Source organism: Fopius arisanus, unplaced genomic scaffold (assembly GCF_000806365.1).
Source record: "Fopius arisanus strain USDA-PBARC FA_bdor unplaced genomic scaffold, ASM80636v1 scaffold00031, whole genome shotgun sequence".
Taxonomy (NCBI): Eukaryota; Metazoa; Arthropoda; class Insecta; order Hymenoptera; family Braconidae; genus Fopius; species Fopius arisanus.
Window position 1 is genome coordinate 697883 of NW_011887770.1, and position 25830 is coordinate 723712.

General features: G+C 37.4%; 4 protein-coding genes across 14 annotated transcripts; 2 read left to right on the plus strand and 2 right to left on the minus strand.

The window, feature by feature from the left end:
* Positions 1-33: 33 nt before the first annotated feature.
* Positions 34-2130, plus strand: LOC105265681 (nuclear distribution protein nudE-like 1-A). The gene is made up of 3 exons (XM_011303298.1): positions 34-236; positions 719-1046; positions 1141-2130. Exons 1-3 carry the CDS (start codon positions 43-45, stop codon positions 1492-1494), a joined length of 876 nt encoding a protein of 291 aa, XP_011301600.1. The 5' UTR covers positions 34-42; the 3' UTR covers positions 1495-2130.
* Cul1 (cullin 1) lies at positions 1786-6265 on the minus strand. The gene is made up of 4 exons (XM_011303297.1): positions 5846-6265; positions 2701-4786; positions 2405-2624; positions 1786-2325 (listed from the first exon to the last, which is right to left on the minus strand). Exons 2-4 carry the CDS (start codon positions 4719-4721, stop codon positions 2245-2247), a joined length of 2322 nt encoding a protein of 773 aa, XP_011301599.1. The 5' UTR covers positions 4722-4786; positions 5846-6265; the 3' UTR covers positions 1786-2244.
* Positions 6266-6675: 410 nt separating this feature from the next.
* Positions 6676-7257, minus strand: LOC105265685 (uncharacterized). The gene is made up of 2 exons (XM_011303306.1): positions 7173-7257; positions 6676-7106 (listed from the first exon to the last, which is right to left on the minus strand). The coding sequence occupies exons 1-2, from the start codon at positions 7210-7212 to the stop codon at positions 6814-6816; spliced, it is 333 nt and encodes a 110-aa protein (XP_011301608.1). The 5' UTR covers positions 7213-7257; the 3' UTR covers positions 6676-6813.
* Positions 7258-7904: 647 nt separating this feature from the next.
* Positions 7905-25205, plus strand: Liprin-alpha (PTPRF interacting protein alpha). 11 transcript variants are annotated; one of them, XM_011303307.1, is made up of 18 exons: positions 7905-8875; positions 14863-14964; positions 15445-15609; positions 15733-15807; positions 15894-15980; positions 16903-17076; positions 17620-17907; positions 18260-18403; positions 19233-19392; positions 19625-20406; positions 20713-20805; positions 22112-22269; positions 22513-22560; positions 22831-23083; positions 23184-23329; positions 23485-24118; positions 24249-24365; positions 24463-25205. In XM_011303307.1, the coding sequence occupies exons 1-18, from the start codon at positions 8627-8629 to the stop codon at positions 24547-24549; spliced, it is 3762 nt and encodes a 1253-aa protein (XP_011301609.1). In that variant the 5' UTR covers positions 7905-8626; the 3' UTR covers positions 24550-25205. The 11 variants fall into 11 exon arrangements, with proteins under 11 accessions (XP_011301609.1, XP_011301615.1, XP_011301611.1 ...); XM_011303313.1 differs by having other exon boundaries at positions 22903-23083; XM_011303309.1 differs by having other exon boundaries at positions 22118-22269.
* Positions 25206-25830: the final 625 nt, after the last annotated feature.

Genomic DNA, 25830 nt, shown 5'->3' on the forward strand with positions numbered 1-25830 from the left:
GTTTATGATAGGATCATTAATGGATGAATAATTATTTCAATAATGACGGGAAATCTTTTGACGAGGGAAAAGGAATTTTATCGGATGAATAAAGAACTCGATGAGGAAACGAAGGAACTCATGAAAGAAATCGATCAAGTGACTAAATCGAAAGAGTCTTTTACATTTAAATCGCAGTTTCCTTCAGCATTCGACGATTTTTATGCCCAGTATCCTCTCCACAGCCCCCGAGAAGAGTAAGCAATAATTACTAATAATTGAACAATTATAATTGAGCAGAAATAATTAATTGCTGCCATTTAAAATTCAGGAATGAAGAGGGACAGTGTAACAAGTAGATTTCGCTGATCGGTAAGTTTTTGAGGATTATCTGTGAATCTAAGACAGATACGGGATTTTTTGTAGAACTTTTTTTGTAGAGTGGGATATGGGGAATATAAAATGTTTTAACGAAAATTTTGGTAATTCTATTAGATTCATTGGTAATTCACGAAAACGTAATTAACGAAAAGGTAAAAAGTGAAGAGTTGAGTTAATTAATGGGTGCAATTTTGGGAAATATCTCGGAATTTAAGAGAGATAACGAAATTTTTGTGAAGACCTTTTTTGTCGCTCTCATTTTAATGCACAAAAAAGATCTTGAGGAAAATTTAGCTATCGCTCTTGGATCCGGAGATATTTCTCGTGTATTCTCGTTACAATGTAATTCTTGTTTCAGAAAAAAAAATAATGCACTGGCGTGCGATGCAGAATCAATTCTGTCACCAAAGCCCGATAACTCGAAAAACGAAGCGGTTATCCGAGTTCTTCAGAAGAAAATCGAAGGTCTCACAACGGAAATTCAGACGATGAAGGAAGAGTTGAAAAAGAGTACGAGTCGTTGCAGAGATTTGGAGGCAGAGAATCAAAGAATTTCAGGAGTGAAAGATAAACTCTACCACCAGAACAATTCGCAGAAGGAGACGATAGCCAAACTAGACGTACAGGTAAATCATCTCCAGGGAAATTCCCAGGAACAAATGCAGGAGAACGAGTCTCTGAGGAAGGTACATCGAAAAAATAATTTCCATAATTCAACTAATAAAAAATAAATGGCCAGAAAAAGTTTGAGAGATTTCAATTGGTCTCTATTTTCTCCAGGAAATTGATTCCCTGAAAAGAGAAGCCAAACAGCTGAGCCAACAGCTGCACCAAGTTGATCTGCGTCTGACCCGATCTCTGGAAGAAACTGAGAAGCTGCGATCATCCTCGAGGTGCAGTAAAATCGAGGAAAAGGAACTCAGGGCCGAGATAAAAAAGCTGAAAGACAACGAGAAAAATAACATCAGAAAAGTGCAGAGGCAAAAGGCAGAGATCCTGCAGGCGTTCAAAAAACAAATTCTCCTGGTGGACAATCTGAAGAAGCAGAAGGCAATGCTCGAGGTGTCGAGACAGGTTGAACTGACTCATCAGGATCTGTTATCGATATTAAATTGGAAATCTGTTGGGAATTGAGACAATGGGAATCTTTTCCTCTGATCAGTTCAATTTTTTTCACTAGAAAGTTTAATCAAGAGAAGAAGATTCCCAGAATCAATTATCACTCGATTAATATTAACACTTAATCCGACTATCCAAGGGTGTAAACAAAATCAGTAAAAAAAATATCAGGATTTATAACGAAAATTCTCTATTACAATCTCAAAATAATATAATAATGGTTAGTGACACCGGTCGTCTTCATTTCATTCCCCCTTCTCAACTCGTGGTCCTCCAATTTTCACTCCCCAAAAATGAGAACTAATATCAGAAAATGACGGGTTCCACATTTATTTCCATCCTCCAATAATAAAAAAGGAACTAAACAAATTTTAAATACCACAGTGAAAACGTTCGAACGTCGTGTGAAGTCTTGCAAAGATTTAGAACAATCTCCTCAAAAATTTTCATCACTACCAATCGCTCCATCAAAAAATACCGACCATTTCCACCCCGAATTGATTATTCCTTTATCAAAGAGATCTGGAGAATGTTATTTTTTCACCGTTCCTCCTTCCACGTTAACAGAATAGAACAGAACAGATTTACGTGATGATGAACTAAGAATAACCAGAAATTGTCGCAGCACTCGACAATCCTGTCCGACATAAAGAGAACATTCTCGTGACATTTTTCATCCTCTATATCATGTCTGATCATTCGTTATTAGGTTTGTTTTTTTTTTATTTTTTAATGGAGAAAGATGATTTACGAGTCATCGGCAAATCATGCCAAGTAACTGTACGTGTCTTTCTGGCCCTCGGTCCGCTCCAGGTATTCCTTCTCGATTAAAATATCTATGCATTTCTGAAAATAAAATAATAAATTAATAAAACAATACGATTGAGCAATAATTTTATATATTTATACAAACGGCTTCTCTCACCTTAATTACATGAACTCTCGGCTTAAACCTTGAATTCAACTGATTCAGGACCTCAGCGACGAGTTGCTGGTGCTTGAGGACTTTCCTCATCTTCATTATTCTCACGATTGCTGCTTGTATCAGGAGTTTACGATCTTCCTCAATGTGTTTGTGAGTGGTTTCCTGCTCAACTTTCAATTCTGTTTTCATGGGGATATTGATATTGACCCTCAATTTTTTACTGGAAAAACCAATGCAATTTAATAAAGATAATTGATTGAATTAATACCATGATTAAAAGGAATAATTGAGCTCACTTCTTGTACCCGGAGAACAACTCAACATTGCTCCCGGCATTGAGCTCAGTCTCATCCTCAACGGCAGCAGTGAGTAGCTTAGCCTTAAGTAGAATCTGCACAACTTGCACCAGAAAATCCATCTTAATCTGCGTGGCGTCATGCAGCTGTTGTATCGTCCACATTGTAGCAGCATTGTACTGCAACAAAACAGCCATCTGGAAGGTAGACGCCTGGAGTGTGTATCTATTTTTAAAACAATTGGTATGTAGCTCTCCCTTGCTCATATTGTACAACCAATTGAGCTTTCTGCCGCTGTGCTGGGAGCTGTAAAATGTTGTAAATCTGTGAACAGATCTCTCGAGCTCAGTGGGCAGTGAGAAAGTGAATGACTGCTGAAATGGCCACGATCCAGATGATAACACTTGAATACTAAAATCAATATCGAGTGGTTCAGCTGAATTAGTCAGATGCCTCCTGAATGCCTCATTGAGATCCTTGGATACACCGATGTCCTGGAACATCCTCTGGAGTTTTGAGGTGTACTCGAAACCACATGCCTGTTTCAATTTCGAGATCATCGATGCCTCGGCATCATCACTGGCTGACATGTGCTGAACAAGCCTCTTAGCCAACATTTTACTGTAGAATTTTTGAAACACATCCTTATCCTCGATGTACTTGAATACAACCATAACCTGGTTGAGGGTGTCCTCGAGCTCAGCCTCCTCTGGATTTTTACTGCTCTTCTTCAAGAGAAGATCGCAGTACTTAGCGAGCAACTCTGGCGATTTGCTGCTGCTGTTGGCAGCTCTCGTCACTGAATTGCTGTTTATGAATCTTCCGCACGCTTTGTCAAGTGCAGCAACAAAACCCGAGTCATTGCTGAAGGCCACGAGAACAAGGGCATTGTATTTTTTATGCACCTCGAGAATAGTATTGACGTAGACTTTTGGATCGTTAGCAGCTGAATCGCCACACTTGTCGATGGCAGCGAGACCCTGATTGGCAATATGTCCCTCGAGTAAATTTCTCAATTCACCCAGGCCATTTGGTATTCTCGCTACCAGCTGATACATCCTACCGAGGTCGTTATTCTTGTCAGCATCGAGAAGATTCTGAAATTCCGAGTGAAATATGTCAAGATGTTTCTCGATGAGAACTCGTTCACATGTTTTGGCGAGTCGCTCGTGGGTCGTCTGATGGAGATAAACTTGAACTCTTTTCTGTTCCTCAAGCAATCTCTGCTCAGCCTTCTTCATGTACTCAGTGACTGGATTTTGCCTGAGAAATTCCGAGCTCTCGCGGGTGTAAAATCTTTCGGTGTCCTCAAGAAAAACATTCTCAAATGAGTCTTTGTAGACAGTGAGATTAGCCCCACGTGCACCAGGATCCTCCTCATTGAGCCCAAGCTCGACGTAACAATTTATAACACCCGAAACAAGACGTGTATTTATTGTCTCACCATTTCTCTCTCTCTCGATGAGTTTTAACACAGCATTTGTCACTTGTCGATTGAGATGTTTGAAAAGATTGTCACGCCAGGTGACCAGGGCCAATTGATAAATTTCGTAAATACCCTTGCGGCCCTCCTCGCACTCTCGACGAACCCAGTGACGATTCAGGTACGCGCAGACACCATTCAGTACTTTTGAACTGAACTGGTATTCCTCCCACTGTCTAGTGTAGAACTGCAGGACATCCTCGTCCATCAGGTCAATACCGTGTTTCAGGAGACTTATGAGGTAACTCCTGAGAAAATCGCGGAGACGTTTGTAAAGCTCAAGACCAACCAGCTGAGCACCACCCGATATCTGTCCCCTTTTTGTCTTTGTCGTGCGTGTCACCTGTTGGTGAACCGATGTACAGTAATTGTATACGTGGGTGTACAGCTCGATGTAACGGGGCTTTGACATGCACTGGCGATTGTACACCTGCTCTATACCCTCCCGAAGATCACCCCAGATCTGGTCCAGGTCGATCTGCTTAAGACCTGGGGGAGCACCGTGCTGACTTCGAATACCCACTGTATTCGTTGACATCCTGATGTCGAGGCTGGATCTGCCGGGGGTGGGAGGACACTCGAGTGGTCGTTACTGAGATGATTCTGGGAATATTAATAATAACTTTTACGAAACAACATTCCAAGTATTGTTGTTCTTATTTTTTTACCTAATTAAAAATAAAAAATTGGGGCTTTGCTCGGTTTTTTAATCAATCCTCTTGGAATTATGTCACTCCTCTCTTTACGACAACGCAAAATGTGAGACATAACCTCTTTTATTTTTATTAAAAAAGAAGTATTAAATAAATTAATGGGTTTAAATCGATTGTCGGAGTGACGTGGTATATCCTCAGGAATTTATTTCAATGACGAACCTGTTTTGGATGAATATTGCTTTTATTGGTTTCCTATTGAATTTATTTTTAATAAATTATTCATTAGCCTGAGAGAAATAGTTTAAAAATTGTTTATCCCCAATCGAGACGGACATATCTGATAAGATTTAAAATAGGGGGATAATTCTCCTCCAGGGGATGATGATCTTGCATACGACCTTGGATAGACTCCAATAATTATGGATGAATTAATTTACCACGAAGTAACTGCAAAATTAAATTAACAATTCCCAATAATCTGGTGTGTAAAAAAAAGAGAAGAAATAATCTGATGAAATTATCAATTCACTGCGATAATCCCAGGTAAAATAGATAATTAAAATTTTCTACTGTATCACCAATTCCTCCAAAAAATTTTCGATTCGAGTGATTCGCTGTACCAACGAAAATAAAAAAATGGAGGAGAAATTGGAGACAAAGGAGGAGAAAAAATCGTGAGGATATCCCTTTCCCTTCACCCAATTATTCTGATTATTTCTCTCCTCGTGGTGTACGTACTCCATTATTTACAGGATCATTAACACACGTCCATTGATATAATCTCGACACAGAGGCTCTTACATGATACATATGAGAATACATAGAGATACATAATAAAATTGGACATGTGAACGATGCATATAGAGTGACGATGATTATTTTAACCTGAGAGAAGTCCACATATGTCTTATCAATGGATTCCAGTGATCTAATGTGCAATTATCCAGAGGCTTGGTAATGGTATGTACTGGTGAGTGCAATTAATTGCAGATTTATTGAGACTGACCTGCTGATGCTTTCCGATACATAACAGCCTGTGTACCTTGACAAAATGAGTCGTCGTACGTTTTTTTTTCCACCGTCTAGGCGTCCCAGAGCCAATGACTTTTTTTTCTTCGTTCCAAGAGAATTTCGGTTGATGATTTACTACTGGCGGCCAACGAAACAAAATGAAAAATAAATAAATTCGTACAGACGTGGGGTAATTTCAATGGTTATGCTATTCTTGGGGCTTTTGTTGTGCCAGTGGAGGCTGCAACCATCGAGGTTTGCTGTTGGCTATCACTTTTGTCCACTTTGTTCTTTTTTGACAGGTTAAGTCGATGCCATCGCCACAATCGCCATTGGGTGGCAACTAAAATGGCGACGGTGGCGCACGTACCGCCAATTTTCAAATGTCAATCCGATAAATTTATACGAGTTATTAAATTATTTCATTGCAGACGAATTAATTAATCTAATTAATTCACTTAAAAACCATGAATGATCTTTTTTTATAATATTTTTAATATAAAATTGAGATAATAATTTAAATAATAATGATAAATTGAGAAAATTACTTTTTCTTTTGACGCAATGAAGTTGACAGTTATGATAATATATGTGCAATCACATAATATTTTTTTAAGTATTTCTGATAAAAGTGTAATAATAATAATGACAATAATCGTTATTGATCCGATAATTAATTGTTTATAAAAATTGATGATTCCATTTTTCGAATATATTATCCATATCATTTCCATATTTTTTTTCCACATAAATATGCAGTTCAGTTAAATAAATAAATGAAGACAGTTGAAATTTTTTATTTATAAAAAATGAAATATATCCCATGAAAACGTATTGGTTTATTCAATTTATTTACATGAATTGCTGAAATGTTATAAATTACAGTTTAAAATTTGATGCACTCAAAAATCAACAATTCATCCACCAATTCACTCGATATTCACTCAATAAATAATTAATTGTTTATAACTCTGTGTGATGGGAGGGGAATTTCCGGAGGACCGCGACGTAGAGGTTGTAGAATGCGTAGACGCTTGCACCAACAACAACAACAAAAACAACACTGAAGATGAGGGATAGGAAATTGCCGTCGATGAGGTCCGTCCTGAGACGCTCATTCTTCGCGGCGATGTCCCCCAGGGTGTAGCCACTCTGCTCCTCCATCATCTTCTTGACGTGCGCTAATTTTTCTCGGAGCTCCTCCACGGACTCCGATATGTCCTCGATCTCCTCTTCAGCGTCCAGATCATTTATAACTGGTGGTTTTATTTCAGAGATTGTTATATTTATTTTTGAGAATTGAATTTTTATTTTGTACTCACTCTTGTGCTTGCGGTAGCAGACGTGGTTCGGGGAGACCATTGCGGTGACACGATGATGTATCAACTCCAGAGTTTTGGGGAGCAATCACGGGAGTATTGATCATTTCACATCAGCTCGAGGTGCGCGCAGACTCCCATTTGGTCCAGCCGAGGGCACCATTATTTAGGAATCAATTATCATTTTTTCGGGAATTTATTGCCTGCGTCAACCCATGAAAATCCACGTACCAATCATGTTTTTGATTATTCGATTTTTTATGAGTTTTGCAAATTAAAAATAGTCATCCCATAAAAAAAAACAAACATTTCCTCACAGTACGATAATTACAAAAGTTATAAATTTTGAAATTGATGACTTGGAATCGATTCTATATTTTTAAAAATCGATTTATAATGAAAATCATTCCTCCGTAGATCTTCCCAAACGCGGGAAAATGTTGAACAATAGTTTAATTGCTCCGCGTAATATTATTTGAACAATCATGAATGATTCTCCCTAAAATAATTATTTTTACCGAAAATAATATTCACTAAAATCGGTAAAGAGACTGAAAAAATCTAGAAACAATCCTTGCTATGGATGATGTCGTATAATAATCATTAATAACAATTAATCTGCGGGTCCGAGGGAGTGGGAGATTCGAAAAAGGCCCGCGCGCCGCTCGTGCCGCGCCGCGTCGTTTCGTGCGCGATCGGCTCCCCCTACGTCACGATGCAAGATGGCCGCGATTATCGGAAATGGAGTAGTTGTAGAAAGAAACTGGGCGGTAGTGATACCCGTAGGTGTGTCAGTTCGGCGGTATTTCACGCAATTTATTTTCATTTAATCACCAAAACCGCGAGCATCCGCCCCGCAACCGCAAATAAACCCCCAATTAGCTCAAACAATTACCATAATTAATCCAATCACCGACCTCAGTGTGCAAAAGCCAAAAAAAAACCTCGGGCGAGTTGCAAAAACCGAAATCACCACCAAATACTTGGCTTTCTCCACGAAACACTTACCCTGGAGCAATAAAAACATCTCCAAATAATCGGATAATCACATTAATGAGATTAATCAACAATTGGGATAATTGAAACAATTCGAGTGGCAGTCGATTACCCGGAGTGAGTGAGAGGAATCGAAAAAAAAATCGGGAAAAACTCCTGGGCCAGTGAAATTCGAATAATATTAATCAGTGATTCGAGAGAATAAAATTGATAAAAATAGAAAATGAATGGGAAAATAGTGGAGTCGAGGAATAGCTGTGGGAAGAGACGACTGGAGATGTCAGTGGATTTTTCGGAGTCGGCATGAGACACCGGAAATATCGCCAACAGCTTCTGATAATGTTTTCAGTTTGAATAAAAAAAAGAAATGAAGTAGATAAATGGAGTTTTAGTGATTAATTTTGGGGGATAAATTTTGATTTTGATAGTGTCAGTGGCGCAATCAGCGCAACGCCAAAAAAATGTGGAATATGATGTGCGATGTGATGCCGACAATTGCTGAGGACAGCATTAGTCAGAGGAGTTCACAGTTCTCCGGGGAAGATGCTAATTTTGAGCAGCTCATGGTGTCCATGCTCGATGAGAGGGACAAGCTCATGGATTCCCTCAGGGAGAGTCAGGAAAGATTGCAGGAAGCTGAGGCCAGACTCCAGGATGTCGAGAAAGAAAGAGATGCCCTCAATCGACAGATGAATGCTAATATTCCTCAGGTAGTCAAATAATTGTCACAACAGTCATCTCCACGTACATTTTGTACTCCACAGGGAAGGGTGGGGCAAAATGAAACAGAAATTCTCAATTTCCATAATTTTTTTTCACATCATGTAAACAAAAAAATGACAGGTGGACGTCGGGCTGTTTTTTTTTCCCTCGGTATATACTGTTGTACTTCATAAACTTAATTGTTAAGAGAGAAATTGGTGATGGGTATAAGCAGTTGTTACTGAAGTTGTAACGAGGTAAGTTAACTTACCCGTTTCGTGAGTATCTCCGGAATTAATGGAGATAACGAAATTTTGTCTGAATCTTTTCTTCGGAGGTACTGGAGACCTAGAAGAATGGTTATTACGAAAAATTTTCTATCTTCTTTGGTTTCGGAGATATTTGGGAAAAATTCATCAAAAAAATTAGCAAGGAAATGAGTAAAAAAATATTGATATTGTTAGGCATCTTTTTTATTTAAAAAGATGAAGGAAAGACTTTTTCAATATTAAAATTCGGCGCCGTTTCATTTTGCCCCACCCTTTCGCCTACTTATTCATTTCGGTGTGCGTATTCTGTGGAGGTTTTGAATTTTACACTTTTCCCTCTTCGCCAAGAAACTTTTATGCAATTGAATAAATATTTCATTCAAATGCAATAAAATAAAGTAATCTTTGTTATAATTAATATAATTTTTACAAATTAAAATTTCTCGGAATTAAAAACTAAAAATTGTCTTTATCCGCGACCATTCAAGTTCTCTATTTTTTCTCTCAATTATAGCCTTCTATGATCAAAACTATTGATTTTAGGAGAAAATATCAAGAGACCGTTTTCAGAGAAAATCTAATCAGCTACGAGAAAGTCCTTTAACGTTTCCACCTGAAATCAATAGTTTTCGAGGTAAATCAATAGTGAAGCACTTCACCACTTCGCTACTGATTTATTTATGAGAAGCCAGTGTCTGGAATTTTTTTTTTCAATTTTCATCCCGCAATTTAATTGATTTAATACCAGGGCAGTGCAGAATTATTAAAGATAAAATGGTGTTTATTTCTTGGATGGGGGACTAGTTTTTGTCGAATGTGTGGAAATTCTCAGAGAATTATTCAGTTTTTAATGGATACATTGTTTTTTAATGGATACCATTTTCACGGAAATTGATGAAATCCTATTGTAATTCCTGCTTGTAATTCTAGTTGCGTGTTGGTGGGAATTACGTCAGTACTTTGTAGACATGATGGGTTATTAGAGTCGCAGCTCGATGCACACATTCACCTGTTTGTCTATCAGCAGAGGTGAAATATAAATTCAACGGTGGAAATAGAATTTCTGTTGGAGAAAACAACTTCTCAATTTTTCTCGTTATCTTGTTTTGATTTCAAATTATCTCATATCTCTATTTTCTGGGAGGCTCGTGGGGATTTAATCAATTCTAATAAAGCCTCGTAAAACTAACAGAAAAGATAATTAAATTTTGTAAATCACTCGTAAACAAAAGCAAATTTTTCCAGTCCTCTGATGAGTTTTTTTTCGAAATATCTTAGGAGTGACGAGAGATAGCGAAATGTTTGTGGGACCTTTTTTCTGGCTCTCACTCTACTCTACAGAAAAGCCCCTGATAATAATTTCGCTATCTCTCCCCAGTTCCGAGATATTCCGCAAAAACTGGACTGGCGAAAAGGTGAAGGGTAACCAGTTGATTTAGTTGTGACAAGATTTCAGGGAGTATCACTGAAATGCCGAAATTTTTGTCAGAACGTTTTTTGTAGATATTTTTTCACTCTACAAAGCAGGTCCTCACAGATATTTCGATATCTCTCTTAGTTTCGGAGATATCTCCGAATAAGTCTCGATAAAACTCAGTCAACTCTTCGTTTCACCACTTCCAGTCCTGAATTGTAATTGTCATTGTGATTGAATTTACGAGACAACTGGGGATGATAAATGGTAGCCAATTTATCGAGGTTGATGAACGAAGTTAGTTGAATTATAGCACGAAACAACTCTCATCTTCCGGTCAATTAAATCAGCTCTCAATAAATAATCAATTGCCCTTGACGTTCTCACTGCTGTCACGAGGAAAAAAACTCTCCAATTTTCCGAGATTTCGGAAATGATTACAATTTAGTCTGTCCTCCTCCGAGAATTTTTCATTTTTTTCCTTTTGTTTTTCCTCTGTCGTCTGCAACTATTGTGACCCCATGGCCTCAAGCCAAATGAATACAGGTTCAATGCCCTGTGGCGAACGAAAAAAAATACTCGGGAAATGGAAAATCTGAATTTTTTACGACATCGTAATAATTATTGATTTTTCATCTTTTTATTCTCGACCCCTTTTTCCTCCTGATGAAAACTGGAGCAAATATTCGAGTGAATTGAGGGCTGATTAGTCCTGGGGTGAGATTGAAGGACGTGGAAAGGGGCCAATTTGCCACTGAATTTATCCTTCAGGTTTTTACTAGTCGAGTCACAGCAGGAAATTTAATTCACCAGTGAAGAGGTAACAAGTCAACTTGTTCCTTGCTCGACTTTTCGACGGATATCTCAGGATCTAACGGAGATATCAACATTTTTTTTAGGACCTTTTCTCCAGAGTCGGAGAAAAGCTGCAAAAAAGACATCAATAAAAATTTTGCCATCTCCCTTAGACTTCGAGATATCTCCAAAAAGCTTATCTAACAAGTAAAACGAGTTATTGCGCTCCACCCTCTTGTTGATCGAGATTTTGAGGGATATATCTCGTAATCCAAAAGACGTACCAAAATTTTTGTTAAGAACTTTTCTGTAGAGGGAAGCCCGAGCTACAAAAAAGATTCCACAAAATTTTTCGTATCTCTTCGGGATTTGGAAATATTCTCGTAAAACTGAGATATTATCTCAATGGACGTCAATTTTTTCTTCTTCTCTCAATATTCTATTGTCACAATAAATACTTCAGCAATTGACACGACAAATGGTAGGTCTTCTTCAGGATAAAAATAATTTCTCCCTGAAGGTGGAGCATTGTTAATCGTGCACGAGGATTAAACTCCTGAAGAGCTCCTCGAAAATTTTCAAATGCAATTGAGTTCAACTCCTCTTCATTAGTCACAAGTAATTATCCTTTAAACTTCATGACGAAGTTGTGCCATTCCCTAGTTTTCGGATAGAAAAATCCAGGGAATGACTAAATCCAGTTGTTTATAGTCCGTTGACTCGGAGTTTATGGGAAAGCCATTGGATAGTAAAACGTGTTGGATTGACATCACATCCTGTCCTCACACTCTCGTCACATTGTAATTCATGACTTCCTGATACAATTGAAGGCCAGGTATCGAATCACTCGTGGCAAATCCTATTGTTTCTCCCCCATTGCCATTAGAAACACAAAGAGAAACAAAATTGATAAATTACATCAATCCAAAATTGTCTGTTCACTCTTCATTGATTCACCTGCGAATTCTCGTTAATTATTTCTTAAAACCATTAAAAATCGAAAATTCAACCAAAAAGTTTTCATCTATTTCATCCACGAAATATATACGAAATTTTTCATCAAAAATATTTTCCCATTCTGATTTTATTTTTATTCATTTAATTCCGGTAAGAAATTATTAAGAATCAGATATTCAATCAAATAACTCCAAAATCATTGGAAATTATTTGCCAAAGTGGAATCGCCAATTCAATTAATGCGGATGACAGAAAATTTTGATATGTAAATGGGAATTTGAATTACATGGATGGGTATTTACCTGGAGAATGTGCAATTGGTTGTGTGTGTTGAGGGGAAATTGGGGGTGAGGTTGGGGTTAGATGGAGAAAAAAAATCTAAGAAGAGGGAAAAAGAGGGAAGAAAAATAGTGGGACGAAAACCCGGGTGCAATGTACGGTTGGAGAGGAGTCTGACCGATCAATACCCCACCTACTCACTGGGCGCATGAATGAACCTCACCTTATAGTACTCCCTCTTTTCCTCCCTCTCTTTACCACCACCACCATCCTCCCCCCCTTCCACTTTCTTCCCCCTCCCACTCTTTTGGACTCTCATTGGATCTGTTTGTACATGGGCTTGCTCCCATTTACGCACGTACCTGAATTTTCAACGGCTTTTATGTATCGGTCTGGCATGTGTGTAACGAAAAGTTGTAACAATGAAGTTGTTGGGTAGAGGAAATTGACTGGAATTTTTTAGGAATTCTTTTATTTTTGGGGATGTGGTTTTTTGGTTTCCGTTATTTGGGAATTCGTGTCAACAATTTTGGGGGTGAATATTTATTTATATTTATTTTTGATTGGTTGGTTCTGAGGATTTTTTTTATTTTTCGGGAATTATTGGGAATCATTGGAATGATATTTGATTTTTGGAGAGAATTTTGAAATTTCCATCATTTATTCATGAAATTTTGAGTTTTTAAAAACAAACTCGAAATTTGTAATGGGTATAAATATAAAATTCCAACTGATCTCTGAAATAAAATAAAATAATAAAATAATAAATAAATTGAAGTAAATTACACAACGAAAATGAACTCATGGTGAAGTCATGAATTAAAATGAGAGAGTTTACTCTCGAAAAATCATTAGCTGAGTCTCGATGAATTTTTACTCATTAGCGTGTGGAATTCACTTCCCACTTTCGTTTCTCGGAATGGCGTAGGACTTTCCCTTCTCGTAAACTTGAAACTTGATGGGAAAAAATATTTGAATCGATGAATCGAGGAATGGAAATTTGTTGCGCAAGTCATCAGCATCTCGGGTGGCAATTTTAAAATAGTTATGACAGTCACACCGTAGTATGTCACTGTGGAAACTCTAGCTGGAGTGAAAGGAACCCTCAAAGATGGATTTACATATTGAAAATTCAATGTTATTCCGCATTGGATTATTGTATTTCATCATCCATCGATAGAGACGATTGAATCTTCACAGAAATCAATTTTAAGGAGAAAAAACGCTTGTCCTTTCAAAATTCCCACGAATTTTCGCATTTTCTCTCATTTCCCTTAGATAATTCAATGGAAAAAGGAAATATTCGGCTGATTAATTAAAAAATATATTATATATAAAAATAAAATGTTTATATAATAAAAAAACATAAAGGAATATTTCAGAGTTGAAGTTGAAATTTCATATTTTTTAATACAATATTAAAAATAATTGATTTTCAAATGATTAAAATTTGAAATCAATCACAAATTGAATTGATTAATTATAGTAATTTAAATAAATAATTATTGAAGGAGTGATTAAAATCAATTTTGAGTGGTTGATAAAGAATAGAAAATGACAGATCCTTTTCCGTAAATATGCACATTTTTCCGGTGGAGCGAGCATCAGAAAGTTTCACGCTTTGAAAAATCTCCCTTATTTTTTTCTCTCCTCTTCCTGTGGGAAATTGCATTTGGAGCCCGCAGTAACGATTTCAAGCGTTAAGAAGATTTCGAGAGACAGCTAGTTAAGTTTCACGACGAGAGAAAGAACTAAACCCCGAAAAAAAAAAAGCCAAGAAAAAACAAGAAAAACGAGTTCCCTTTTTTCTCCTCGTACTCAACACGTACTAGATGCACAAAAAAGGGCTTTTAAAAATGAATAAACACTGCTAGTCAGATTTTTGAATGAAAAAAAAAAATAGGAAAAAAAGAATCATGGGATTTACTTGAGCCTCTGCTGAGCCCCAAATAAAACAAATATTCGAGTGAATAAAGATTAACTACTAATTGGAGAGCAGTTTGAGCTTTACGATTGCTTTTTCTTGCTTTTTCTCCTCTTTTTTTTACTTCCCCTTTTACTCCCTTTTTATTCGTTGCACAGGTTTTTAGGAGAGAATTAGCGATTCAAAATAAATACTTGTGTCGTAATAAACCAGAAAATCAAAGGAATCGAAATGCTGTTTATTTTTCTGGACAATTTGTTGACAATATTTTTTAAAAACATTTGCGTTTTTTTAGGTGTTTGTTTTTTTGGTGTAATTTAGTGGGAATTAATTCCTCGATATTTCAATTATTTACAGGAATTCTCGCAGTTGACGAAGGAACTCTCAGCAGCACGTGAAAATATACTCGAACGAGAGGAAGAAATATCGGAATTAAAAGCAGAACGCAACAACACTCGGGTAACGTCTGATTCTTACTTTTTCCTCCTTCTTTTTACCTTTTTACGTTTATTTAGGACTTTTTTCACAACTTTTTTTTCCCCTCAACTCTGGCTGGCTCGCCTTTCCACACCGTCTTCCTTGGCTGTTTCATTTTTTAACTTCACGGACCGCGAGACGAATTCTCATGGCTGGGAAGAGGCTATGAATTGTAGATTAATTATTCCATGAGTTAATATTACATTTTTCGGGGGTTAGAGACTGGGTTAATTTATTACTTTCAATTTTACAGTTTTTTCATTTTTTTAATATTAAAATATCCGGTTATTAAGCAGTACATCAATTTATTTCTCATTATTCTCAATAAATGATTCCATAATTTAATAATAACTTCAATTATTCTTTTTGTTTTTTAATATTTAATTGAATAATTAAGGGAGATAAATGAAAAATACTTGATTATTCTCATAATTAAATAATAATTTTTTTTTGATGGAGCAGCTTCTACTGGAGCATCTAGAATGTCTGGTGTCACGTCACGAAAGGTCCCTCAGGATGACAGTAGTGAAGAGACAAGCAGCAGCCCAGTCGGGGGTCTCGTCCGAGGTCGAGGTCCTCAAGGCACTCAAGAGCCTCTTCGAGCATCACAAGGCCCTGGACGAAAAGGTGCACTTTACCCCTTCAGTAACAAAAGCGATAGCGATGGGGGCAAATTCATACCCCAGACAGCAATATCGGGAGGGGAAAAGCCAATTGTAGATCTAATATTTTCTCTACTGAAACTTTCAGGTACGAGAACGATTAAGAGTTGCACTGGAGAAGAATACGAGCCTCGAGGAGGAGCTATCACGTACCAAAGACGAGGTGAGATTAAATGGCCTCAACTTTTCATTGGGGATAATTGATAGGAGGAAAATTTGGTTTTAATCGCTATTTTTATTTGTTTAAAGCTCCAGCAGTACAAAGCTGGTGGACATCTCAAGGCAATCGAGGACAGGCCCAAGGAAAATGGACAGGCTGATGATAATCAGGGAAAGGTTCGTGTCATTATTTCATGGGTTTTGGAAAATTTTAGGGAATTCACATCACACACAGGACACATGAGCACAAGTTGATACTGAGTCATGACAAGTTGTTTTTTCTTTTCGTTGGCATTTTTAATGATTTTTTTTTTTTGTGGATGTGTGAGAGTGTTGCATCAGTCATTTCGCACGGTCACTATTCTATTTTTTTCTGGATTTTTTCGTGAGATTTTGCGGAATCTTCGATTTTCTTTTATTCTTTTTGGAATGACCGTCTGGTTCGAATAGGGAAAATCATGGGATTATTCTCATTTCAAGAGCTTCATTACTTTTTTTTTCTTGTAATTCGGGGACGCCAGGGGTGAGGGAGAGTACAGAATTTTATAAAAATGTTAAACATTGCAAGAATTCCATAGAAATTATGAACTTATATTCTGTTTTCTCCATCGCACCGAAAAATCGTAATCAAATATTAATTCAGTATCGAAGATATAGAGTAAATCAATCTAATCACTATTTCTTTGGGAATATCTCCGAATCTAGAAGAGGCAGCAAAATTTTTATGAGAACCTTTTTTGTAGCTCACATCTAACTCCATAAATAATCTCCTAACGAGAATCTCGGTATCTGTCAAGGATTCAGAGAAATTTCCCGGAAATTTGACCAGAAAATAAATCGATCTGTTACCCTTTACTTCTTCGCTACTAAATTATTATTTTTGTCTGTTAAAATTGTAAAAAAAAAATAGTAGTGGCATGTTGAGCGGTGATACAAGATGGAATGTTGGAAAATGGAAAAAAATGGAAAAAAATGGGAAAAATGGGAAAAAATGGGGAATAATGGGGGAATGGGGAGAATAATCGTAGAAAAAGGGAGAGGGGATGGATAATTGTGGCAGGGGTTATTCTCAATGTAAAATAGCATTATGATCGGGCAGAATGAAACTGATACGACTAGCCAGGACCAACAGGAGGTGGTACCAACAGTTATTGAGTTTAATGATGAGAGGAAAATGGAGAGTGGAAGTAGACTGAGCAACGGTGGTCTCAATACCTCTGACCACGATTCGGCTGCACGTGTTATTGACTTGCAGTCGACTGTTGAGAAGCAGGTACGAATAATCATTGGGATAATGACAATTCCTAATTACTGAGAGATTAAGGGAGTCGATTGATCATCGAGTTGACGGACGTTATCGATAATAATGGCATTAAGACAAAATTGGAGGTTTTACATTTTTTGACTAATGGAGAAATTTCTTCGGTATTTTCACTGCATGACTCAACAAATTTATGCAAAAATATTAAACTCTTTGCACGGGAATAATCACTGAGTTATTATTATTTTTCTCTGGGATAAAGTGGCATTAATCGATTGTTATTAGTGATTGTATCGATATAGCATGTGGTGGAATGATTATAATTGTTCAATGTACAGAGTATTTTGGCATGAGAATTGTTAGTTGAATCTATAAAATTACACTGGAATATTAACGAGATAATTGAATCTCCTTTTTGTTTGAAATTATTAATTGACACAATTGTAATCAACACGAAACACAATTGAAGAATTTCGTTGTTACACGGATTGAAATAATTTCTTGAAGGGTGACTCGGAAAAAATTTCTGGTCAATGATTATAATAATAATTTCAGAGTGCTGAATTGGCAAATTGGCAGCGTCGAGTGGGTGAGTTGGGGGGTCGTGTGGCTGAACTCGAAGAGACCCTCTCCAAGGCTCAGAAGGATCTAATGAAGACGCAGGAGTCTAATGGAAAGCTGCAGCGAGATCTCAGAGAGAATGTTGCACAGAAGGAAGATCAGGAGGAGCGAATAGCGACGTTGGAGAAGAGATATCTAAATGCTCAGAGAGAATCCACCAGTCTTCATGATTTGAATGAGAAACTCGAGCAGGAGTTGCAGCACAAGGAGGCACAGCTCAAGGTAAATCCCAACGTTTATCATCATCTCGTTAATCAACGAATCTATAATTGTTTTCCCTTATCAACGAGTAGTCATTGTTGCTAATAAATTAGCGATTTGCTTTCGAATGGATTCATCAATACTTCATGTCATTAATTTAAAGTCATCAACATTTTTGCTGTTGGGATTAATTCTGTATCATTGATGAGAATTATTTATTAGGGGAATATCAATTTATTTGATGTGAATGAATAGAATTCATTGAAGTCATACGCTTCCAATTGAGAGCAAAAATTCTGCAATTATTTTGATTTCTGGCTGGAATGGATCATTGTTACCTCATTGTTAATTATATTTTGATAATTGAATAAAGCTGCAAGAGGAGAAGACAGCGGCTATACAAGAGAAACTAGAGCTTGCTGAACAAAAATTGGCCCAGTATCCAAAATTACCAGAGATGGAGGAGGAGCTGAAGGCTAGGATGGAGGCACTGACCCAGGTGAGGAGGCCCAATCAGGTACGCAGGGGAATCATATCACCACATCACACCATAATGTTCCTACATGTCTCCTCGATTAATTATATAATATATTTTTTTCATTTACCGATTATTCACTTTTTTATTCCACTTGAATTATTTATTAATCTCCTTTAGAGTTGAATGTGGTGTGAGCCTGTGCCTGTTTTTTTTTTATAACTAATTGTGTCGATAAATACTAACATACAGATCATTCATCATCATCATCGTCATCATATTTCTTTGATTTTTCAATTTTAGAAGACTCTTCTCTTAACACTAGGAATTTTTTAAACATCAATTATCAGTTTTTGACAGTCATATCACGAAGATCATATATTATCACATCAATTACAGATTCTCGAGAGCTAATCAGTGTTCATGAGCTGCTGGCTTGAATTTATTCGAATTATTCTCACGTTTTTTCATGATTTATATCATTTTTATTGGTTCATTATGAATTATTTTTCTTCATGCTTTGAAATTAATGCATTGCATGAATAGAATTAACAGCCACTCGACTGGAAATTCCAAATTTGTGAATAATTTTGGACAATTTATTGGAAAAATAATGTCAAAAGACATTCCATTGATTTATTAATTGTAGAGTTTACTCATTGGATTTTCCACGTCTTCCTGTGGCTAAATAATTTTTATCAATTAGATTAGACATGAATTAATGAATTTCATGTAGAACTGCAGGTGAAATTTTGAAGAAAAATGTTCAGAAAAGGTTCTAGGGACTTCACCATCATCATCACGCTCATCTCAATCAGAAGTTGATTAATTATTAATACAAGTATTTAACGATGAGTGAAATTTAAACAAGCAGGCACAGGAGAGACACGGTAGTGCTGAAGACAGGATCCAGAGACTCGAGGGACAGCTCGAGGAGAAGAACGCCGAGGTGATGCGACTTAATCAGCGTCTCAAGATGAATGAGGAGCACAACACAAGGTTAAGCAGTACCGTTGATAAACTCTTATCAGGTAAATCAATTAATTATCTCCCTCAATCGTTATAATCATAATTCATCAATTAGTACCTGCGAAGGTAAAATAAATAAAAAGCATCTTCCAGTGGAAAATTGACAATGCGAGCTTTCTCCCAAATAATTATTAATTAAAAATAGATCAATCGAAATAAAAATAATAGTACAAATTCGATAATAAAAAATGTCAGGTATTTTTGATTTTAATTGAACGTTAAAAAAAAATCTAGAATCGAACGAGCGACTTCAGGTCCACCTGAAGGAGCGCATGCATGCCCTGGAGGAGAAGAATGCTCTCACCCAGGAGCTCGAGAAGACGCGAAAAATAGCTGAGGACTTGCAGAATGAAAAATCCGAGATAATGAAGGAGCTGGGGAAAGCGAGATTAGAGATAGACAATGTGAAGAGACAGATGCTGCAGCAGGAGATAGCGTTCAATATACAGCAGACAGACGCCCTGACGAGGAGTCTCTCACCAAATGCCGTGGAGCCAGCTTCGTCATCCCGATCAGCTAGTCACAGCTCCTTCGACACCCACTCATTACCGAGAAGAGGTGGTAAACGACTCGATGACGACGGGACCAAGGGCTACGTGGCAAGAACCCTCGCTGAACAGGAGTGGGAGAAATTGCAGCAGGCGCACGTACTGGCGAATGTCCAGCAAGCATTTGATGTGTCATCTGATGCTGAGGGGGATGGTGATAATGAGAGTATATTCTCGTCAGCTGCTGATGTTATCAGTCCCAGTGGTCACACCGATGCCCAGACACTGGCTATGATGCTGCAGGAGCAACTCGATGCCATCAATATCGAGATAAGGCTTATACAGGAGGAGAAGCAGAGCACTGAGGCAAGGGCTGAGGAGCTTGAGAGCAGAGTTGGCAGTTTGGAGCATATGAATCTTCTGGCAAGGGGTAGAAGCCTCGAGAGGGCATCACCACCTCTCAGTGGAAGATCGACACCCAAGAGTCACCACAGCCCCAATAGGGATTATCTTCATAAGTATCATACGGTAAGAATGGCCTTGAAATTGACAGAGAGGAGAGGAATCTGGAAATTTTTTTGTCCTCTATTTTTCCTCTATAATGGCTATTTAAAATGATTAATTTTTTTTTAATGGATTTTTCGCGATTCCTCTCCTCTTCATCGTTAAGATAATATTTATCTCTTCGTAATCATCGACCCTTCATGTTTGTCTTCCCTTTCCATCAACCCTACGGTCGATCAAAATTAATGACCTGAGGCAAAATTTAAATTGAGGGATTTTTTTGAAAAAATTGGAGAAAATCGAGACGGTTTTGGATGTCCGGTGTTACAGGCACCTGCCTCAATGTCACCTGCCCATCTTCATCAGTATGCAGCTTCATTGGCAAGCCCAGGACAACTGTCCGAGTCACTCCCCGCTAGCCAGGTTCGTTCCTTCCCTGACATTTAAACAACAACCCAATGAGGATTGAACAGGAAATTTAAGGATGTTTAGCCATTTTCAGTAAATTACCTTGTTTCACGGTCAAGGAAATTTATATTTATATTCCTTTTTACACGAGATCCTTTTGACAAGAGATAGCGAAATTTCCTCGGAACCCTTTATATAGCATAAAATGAGAGCTATGAAAAAGGTCGTTACAAAAATTTCGTTATGTTGTTTAATTGTCGAGATATTTCATAGAAAAATCATCTAATAATGTCAACTTGTGTTTTTTTATCGATGTGGTACTGATTTGAGACATTTTATGATATTCGCGCATCATTTTTTAATGGTAAAAAGCGATTGATGAATGAGATTATGGAGGAAATAATTTCGGAGAGGAACAATAATTTTTTTAATACTTGCAATTGTGGATAAACATCTTTAATAACACTCGAACTTTTTTTGCTGATTCTTATGATTCTGTTGCTCATTGAGATTTATTTTTTGGGTTTAGCCTCTAGGCTGTGCTTCCAGGAGTCTTTTCACTGGTTTCGGAGGCCAAAATATTTTTTTTCCTCTGACAGGAGCTTAAAGAGAACTCGTTGAATGGAATAAAAAGACAGATTTTTCAGTTATTTACTGGTCTTGGGTTTCTGCAGGGTATCATCTCCTGAAAATTCACGTTTCTTATTCTATTACCATTGTTTCGATTTTTTCCAGCTCATTCCATTCAACCACAACCTTTTTTTTTTTGCAGAAATTTATTTCGAGGCTTTTGTAGTGAATTGGTGATTTTCATTTTTCCTTTCATTCGTTCTAATTTCGCAGACAATTATTATTATCGCTGCTTGGATTATATGAACACCTTCTCAACAGCCATACAAAATTTATAAACACTGACAGTTAAATAAATAAGATCGCATACGTAATTCAATAGTGAAGTGGTAAAATATCAATTCACCTGATTCGTTAACGTGAGAAATGTAATTATCTCGGTGATAAGTGGAGTTACGATGAAATGACTCGAGACTTTTTTATGAATTATAAAATTATTCTCAAACAAGTCTCATCTCATCGTCGACTTACCAGTAAAAGCGCGTAAGTCCCAACAAAAACGTTTCAACCATTGAAAAAATATAATAAATAAAAATATAATATAAATACATAATAAAATGGGACGTACGCCCCTTTGGCGTTGAGTGAAAGAAATAATATTCCACTTATTACCGAAATAAAATAGTTGCTATCGATAATTTGCCACTTCGTTATTGAATTCCATGAGAATAATGACCTCTGCCTGTGGCAGTTGCAGTTGTCTGGGGAGGAGTTGCACTCGGTTAGTGAACGAGACAGTGGAGGTGGTGGAAGTGGAGGAAGTGAAGCAGCATCACCACAAACAGCTAGATCATTGAGACTGGAGAGGGTTGTCCAGGCATTGGCGCACAGCCAAGAGGAACTCAGGAGGTACTTGATGTTATTAACTCTGTGATATTAAATATTCGATCGTTAAGAGGAATTTGAGGGCAACTTTACGAGATGCCGATAGGCGATTATTACCAAATTCGATTAAATTTTCATTAATTATTTATCGATTTTTAATGTTGCTCTCATATTTCACGTGATGTGTCCTTTAATAACTCCAAAAACAGAAATAACTCTTAATTAACTCATTAACCGACACATTCCCCTCATCCATCGTACTAACAGGCGCACCGGACAGAGCGGATTTCCAAGTGCCGGTTACTCCACTCACAGGTTAATTAATTATAATCGTTAAGCATGCCAATCGTCATGCCACTGGTGTTGGATATATTTTAATTGAGTTATTCCGATATTCAATGCTGTGGCGCGATGATTAATTCAGGGAATATTCGTTGCATTAATTGAGGAGTTGATTAATGAATGAAATAAGAATTTCTACTGCAGAATATTGCGTAGCAACGAGTAATCTCGTGGATAAAATGAGAATACATAGATGAATAGATCGTAGAAAAATAGAAACTAGATTAGCGCTCGTGCTAGCAGGCATGGGCATCATAACAACGGCACACTGAATTCTGGAACACCACCTTCACCATTGTCTTCACGTCATAGTAGCCAGGACAGTTTGCACAAGAACAGTTTTGGAAATGTTGGTCTACCATTTGGACAATTGTCGAGCTCTCATCTGCATATGCAATCAACAATGAGCCCAGCGACAGCAGCAGCTGTTGCTGCTGCACAGAAGAAGAAGGGAATCAAGAGCAGTCTTGGAAGATTCTTCAGTAAAAAAGAGAAGGTGAATTTTTCTGTTTTATTTTTTGTATTTCTTTTCTGGCCTTTCCATGGAAATCAACAGTGTGAACAGAATTAATACGAATTATTTATTAATTTCTAAGATCAAGGGAAAGGACACCACGATGCCTGGAGATGTTCCAGGAATGGGAGGGGCTTGCACTCCAGCTGATCCAGATTATGGGGACAATGTATCAGTTGCTGGGACCCTAGGAGGAAAGAGTGATTTCGATCGAAGGAAAAAGAAGAGGTGAATTCCTCTATTTTGAATATTAAAATTTCATTCTGAATGAAATTCTATATAAATTTCTCCTTAAATATAATTTCACCTAATAGTGACGACGATTCTTATGCAGTTCGATTAAAAAATCGTATTATCGATTAAAATGTCAGTATTATCCCCAGTATGTTGGACTCATCTCGTCACGAGCTGTTGGCTGAGGCCATGAAGGCAGGTACACCGTTTGCCCTGTGGAATGGACCAACAATAGTTGCCTGGCTGGAGCTGTGGGTTGGCATGCCAGCCTGGTACGTTGCAGCCTGTCGTGCCAATGTAAAAAGTGGTGCAATTATGTCAGCACTCAGTGACACTGAGATTCAACGTGAAATTGGCATCAGCAATCCCCTCCACAGATTAAAATTGAGGCTTGCAATTCAGGAGATGGTGTCCCTTACATCCCCATCCGCACCAAAAACATCAAGAACAACACTTGCTTTTGGTGATATGAATCATGAGTGGATTGGCAATGTTTGGCTGCCAAGTTTGGGACTGCCACAGTACAGATCGACATTTATGGAGTGCCTTGTTGATGCACGTATGCTTGATCATCTTACCAAGAAAGATCTCAGGGGACAGCTGAGGATGGTTGATAGCTTTCACAGGACTAGTCTGCAGTACGGTATATCTTGTCTCAAGAGATTGAATTTTGACCGGCAGCAACTCGAGGACAGGAGGAGAATGGCTGAGGGGGCAAATGTCGATGTTATTGTCTGGAGTAACGACAGGGTTATCAGATGGGTACAATCCATTGGCCTCAAGGTAAATTATTCAATTGATCATTTAATTATTTTAATTATCCCATCTGTCTAAAAATTGGTGGATAATTTTTCGCAAAGGCTCACGATTGGAGTTTCATTTGAATTCAGTTGATTCAGGGAATTCTTTTCAGGAATATGGGAACAATCTCTTGGAGTCTGGAGTTCATGGTGCCCTCGTGGCCCTCGACGAGAGTTTCGATGCCAATGCGTTTGCCCTCACCCTCCAGATACCGACGCAAAATGTTCAGGTAACCTTCATATTCGAATTGTTGAGACTAATTTCAATCCATGAATTTTTTAAATCATTCATTGTCATTGGGAAAAAAAATAATTTTGTGATTGCAGGCAAGACAAGTCCTCGAGATGGAATTCTCGAATTTGCTGACAGTGGGTACTGAGAGGCGATCAGAGGAGAACAGCATCAAATCCTGATCAAACCCACCCCCTAGGCCATTACCACGTCATCAGCCCCATCACGTCTAGTCCAATCCTCAATCCCAATCCATTTTCATGATGTAACTGTGAGTAAGAGAGCTTTAATTGTCCTTTCAATCATTCCAAACATTATTATCTTGAATAATCACCAGATAATCATCTCCCGAGCTTCACTGATTCACCTGAATGAATCAAAGTTTCCCTTTCACGTTGAAAAAAAAAATAATAAAAAATGACACCCTGGAGTTGATTAATGTCCCAGTAACTGGGAGACGAGAATAATAATTTTTAAAGTGACAATAATTCTGTCTGGCTCGATTCCCAACGATTGTCCAATATTATTTTCCTCATCGTCATATTGTACTTATGACACAGTCAAACATCACAACCGCACAAAACATAATGGACGAATAAAAAAGCATGATGATTTTTTTGATACCCAGTTGTGGAGTAGATAATGAATTTTGTTATGATAAGTGAGGGATTACTGAGATCAGAGGGTGAGGATTAATTGATCCATGGTATTTAGGAGGAAAATTAAGCACTGAATGTCGATGGCATGACTATTCAGATGCTTTTGATTTTTTTTTCCGTCGGATATTTGTACCCTCTGATTAATTATGACGATTAATTAACGCTAAGGGAGCTTTAAACACCGACTTGAACTTATTCGAATCAACTAGTGTCGATTTTATACCTTGACAGAATGAGGGAATTATTCATTAATTTGCTGTGAGTGAGGTATGTCTGGTAAATTTTTTTTTTTCGAGGGATATTTATTCGTGTGTGACATTTGGGGCTTTGACTGTCGATCGATCGGTGGTTGTGATGGCTTCATTATTTTTTCCCTCAATTTATTCATTTAATTAATTGATAATTCGTTATTAGTTTACCCTGGGGTTGGAAAGTGCTGTCGGTATGCACTACAGGACAATCATTCATCCCTCATTGAATAAATCAACACAGGATAGATTAATCGTTGAATAATAATCCAATGAATTCAAATTAATTTGTACATATCCCCAGAAATTCAGTATTACCATCTGTTTATTCTTTATCCCCCGGTTATTTCCTTTTCCTCTATGAATTTGTGTAGATTATTCAGAAGATCTAGAATATCTAGAATAATGAACAGGTGCCATTAATTTATCTTTAGTGATTAATTACCTAAACCATACGAATCAAAATAAAAAATTAGAGTTAGAAAAATTTGTTTGATTAGTTGTAGGTATTAGTTTCATTTTTTATAATAATTTTATTTCCATTTGTCTCGATGAA

Excerpts from the sequence above, each read along its gene's own strand:
- LOC105265681 (XM_011303298.1), top strand. The coding sequence starts at position 43 with ATGACGGGAAATCTTTTGACGAGGGAAAAGGAATTTTATCGGATGAAT. Across the intron at positions 237-718 it reads CTCCACAGCCCCCGAGAAGA|AAAAAAAAATAATGCACTGG; the intron begins GTAAGCAATAAT and ends TTCTTGTTTCAG. Across the intron at positions 1,047-1,140 it reads AGAACGAGTCTCTGAGGAAG|GAAATTGATTCCCTGAAAAG; the intron begins GTACATCGAAAA and ends TATTTTCTCCAG.
- Cul1 (XM_011303297.1), bottom strand. The coding sequence starts at position 4,721 with ATGTCAACGAATACAGTGGGTATTCGAAGTCAGCACGGTGCTCCCCCA. Across the intron at positions 2,625-2,700 it reads TTGTTCTCCGGGTACAAGAA|TAAAAAATTGAGGGTCAATA; the intron begins GTGAGCTCAATT and ends TGGTTTTTCCAG. Across the intron at positions 2,326-2,404 it reads CGAGAGTTCATGTAATTAAG|AAATGCATAGATATTTTAAT; the intron begins GTGAGAGAAGCC and ends TTTTATTTTCAG.
- LOC105265685 (XM_011303306.1), bottom strand. The coding sequence starts at position 7,212 with ATGGTCTCCCCGAACCACGTCTGCTACCGCAAGCACAAGA. Across the intron at positions 7,107-7,172 it reads CTGCTACCGCAAGCACAAGA|TTATAAATGATCTGGACGCT; the intron begins GTGAGTACAAAA and ends TAAAACCACCAG.
- Liprin-alpha (XM_011303307.1), top strand. The coding sequence starts at position 8,627 with ATGTGGAATATGATGTGCGATGTGATGCCGACAATTGCTGAGGACAGC. Across the intron at positions 19,393-19,624 it reads CGTTGATAAACTCTTATCAG|AATCGAACGAGCGACTTCAG; the intron begins GTAAATCAATTA and ends AAAAAAATCTAG. Across the intron at positions 22,270-22,512 it reads AGCCAAGAGGAACTCAGGAG|GCGCACCGGACAGAGCGGAT; the intron begins GTACTTGATGTT and ends TCGTACTAACAG.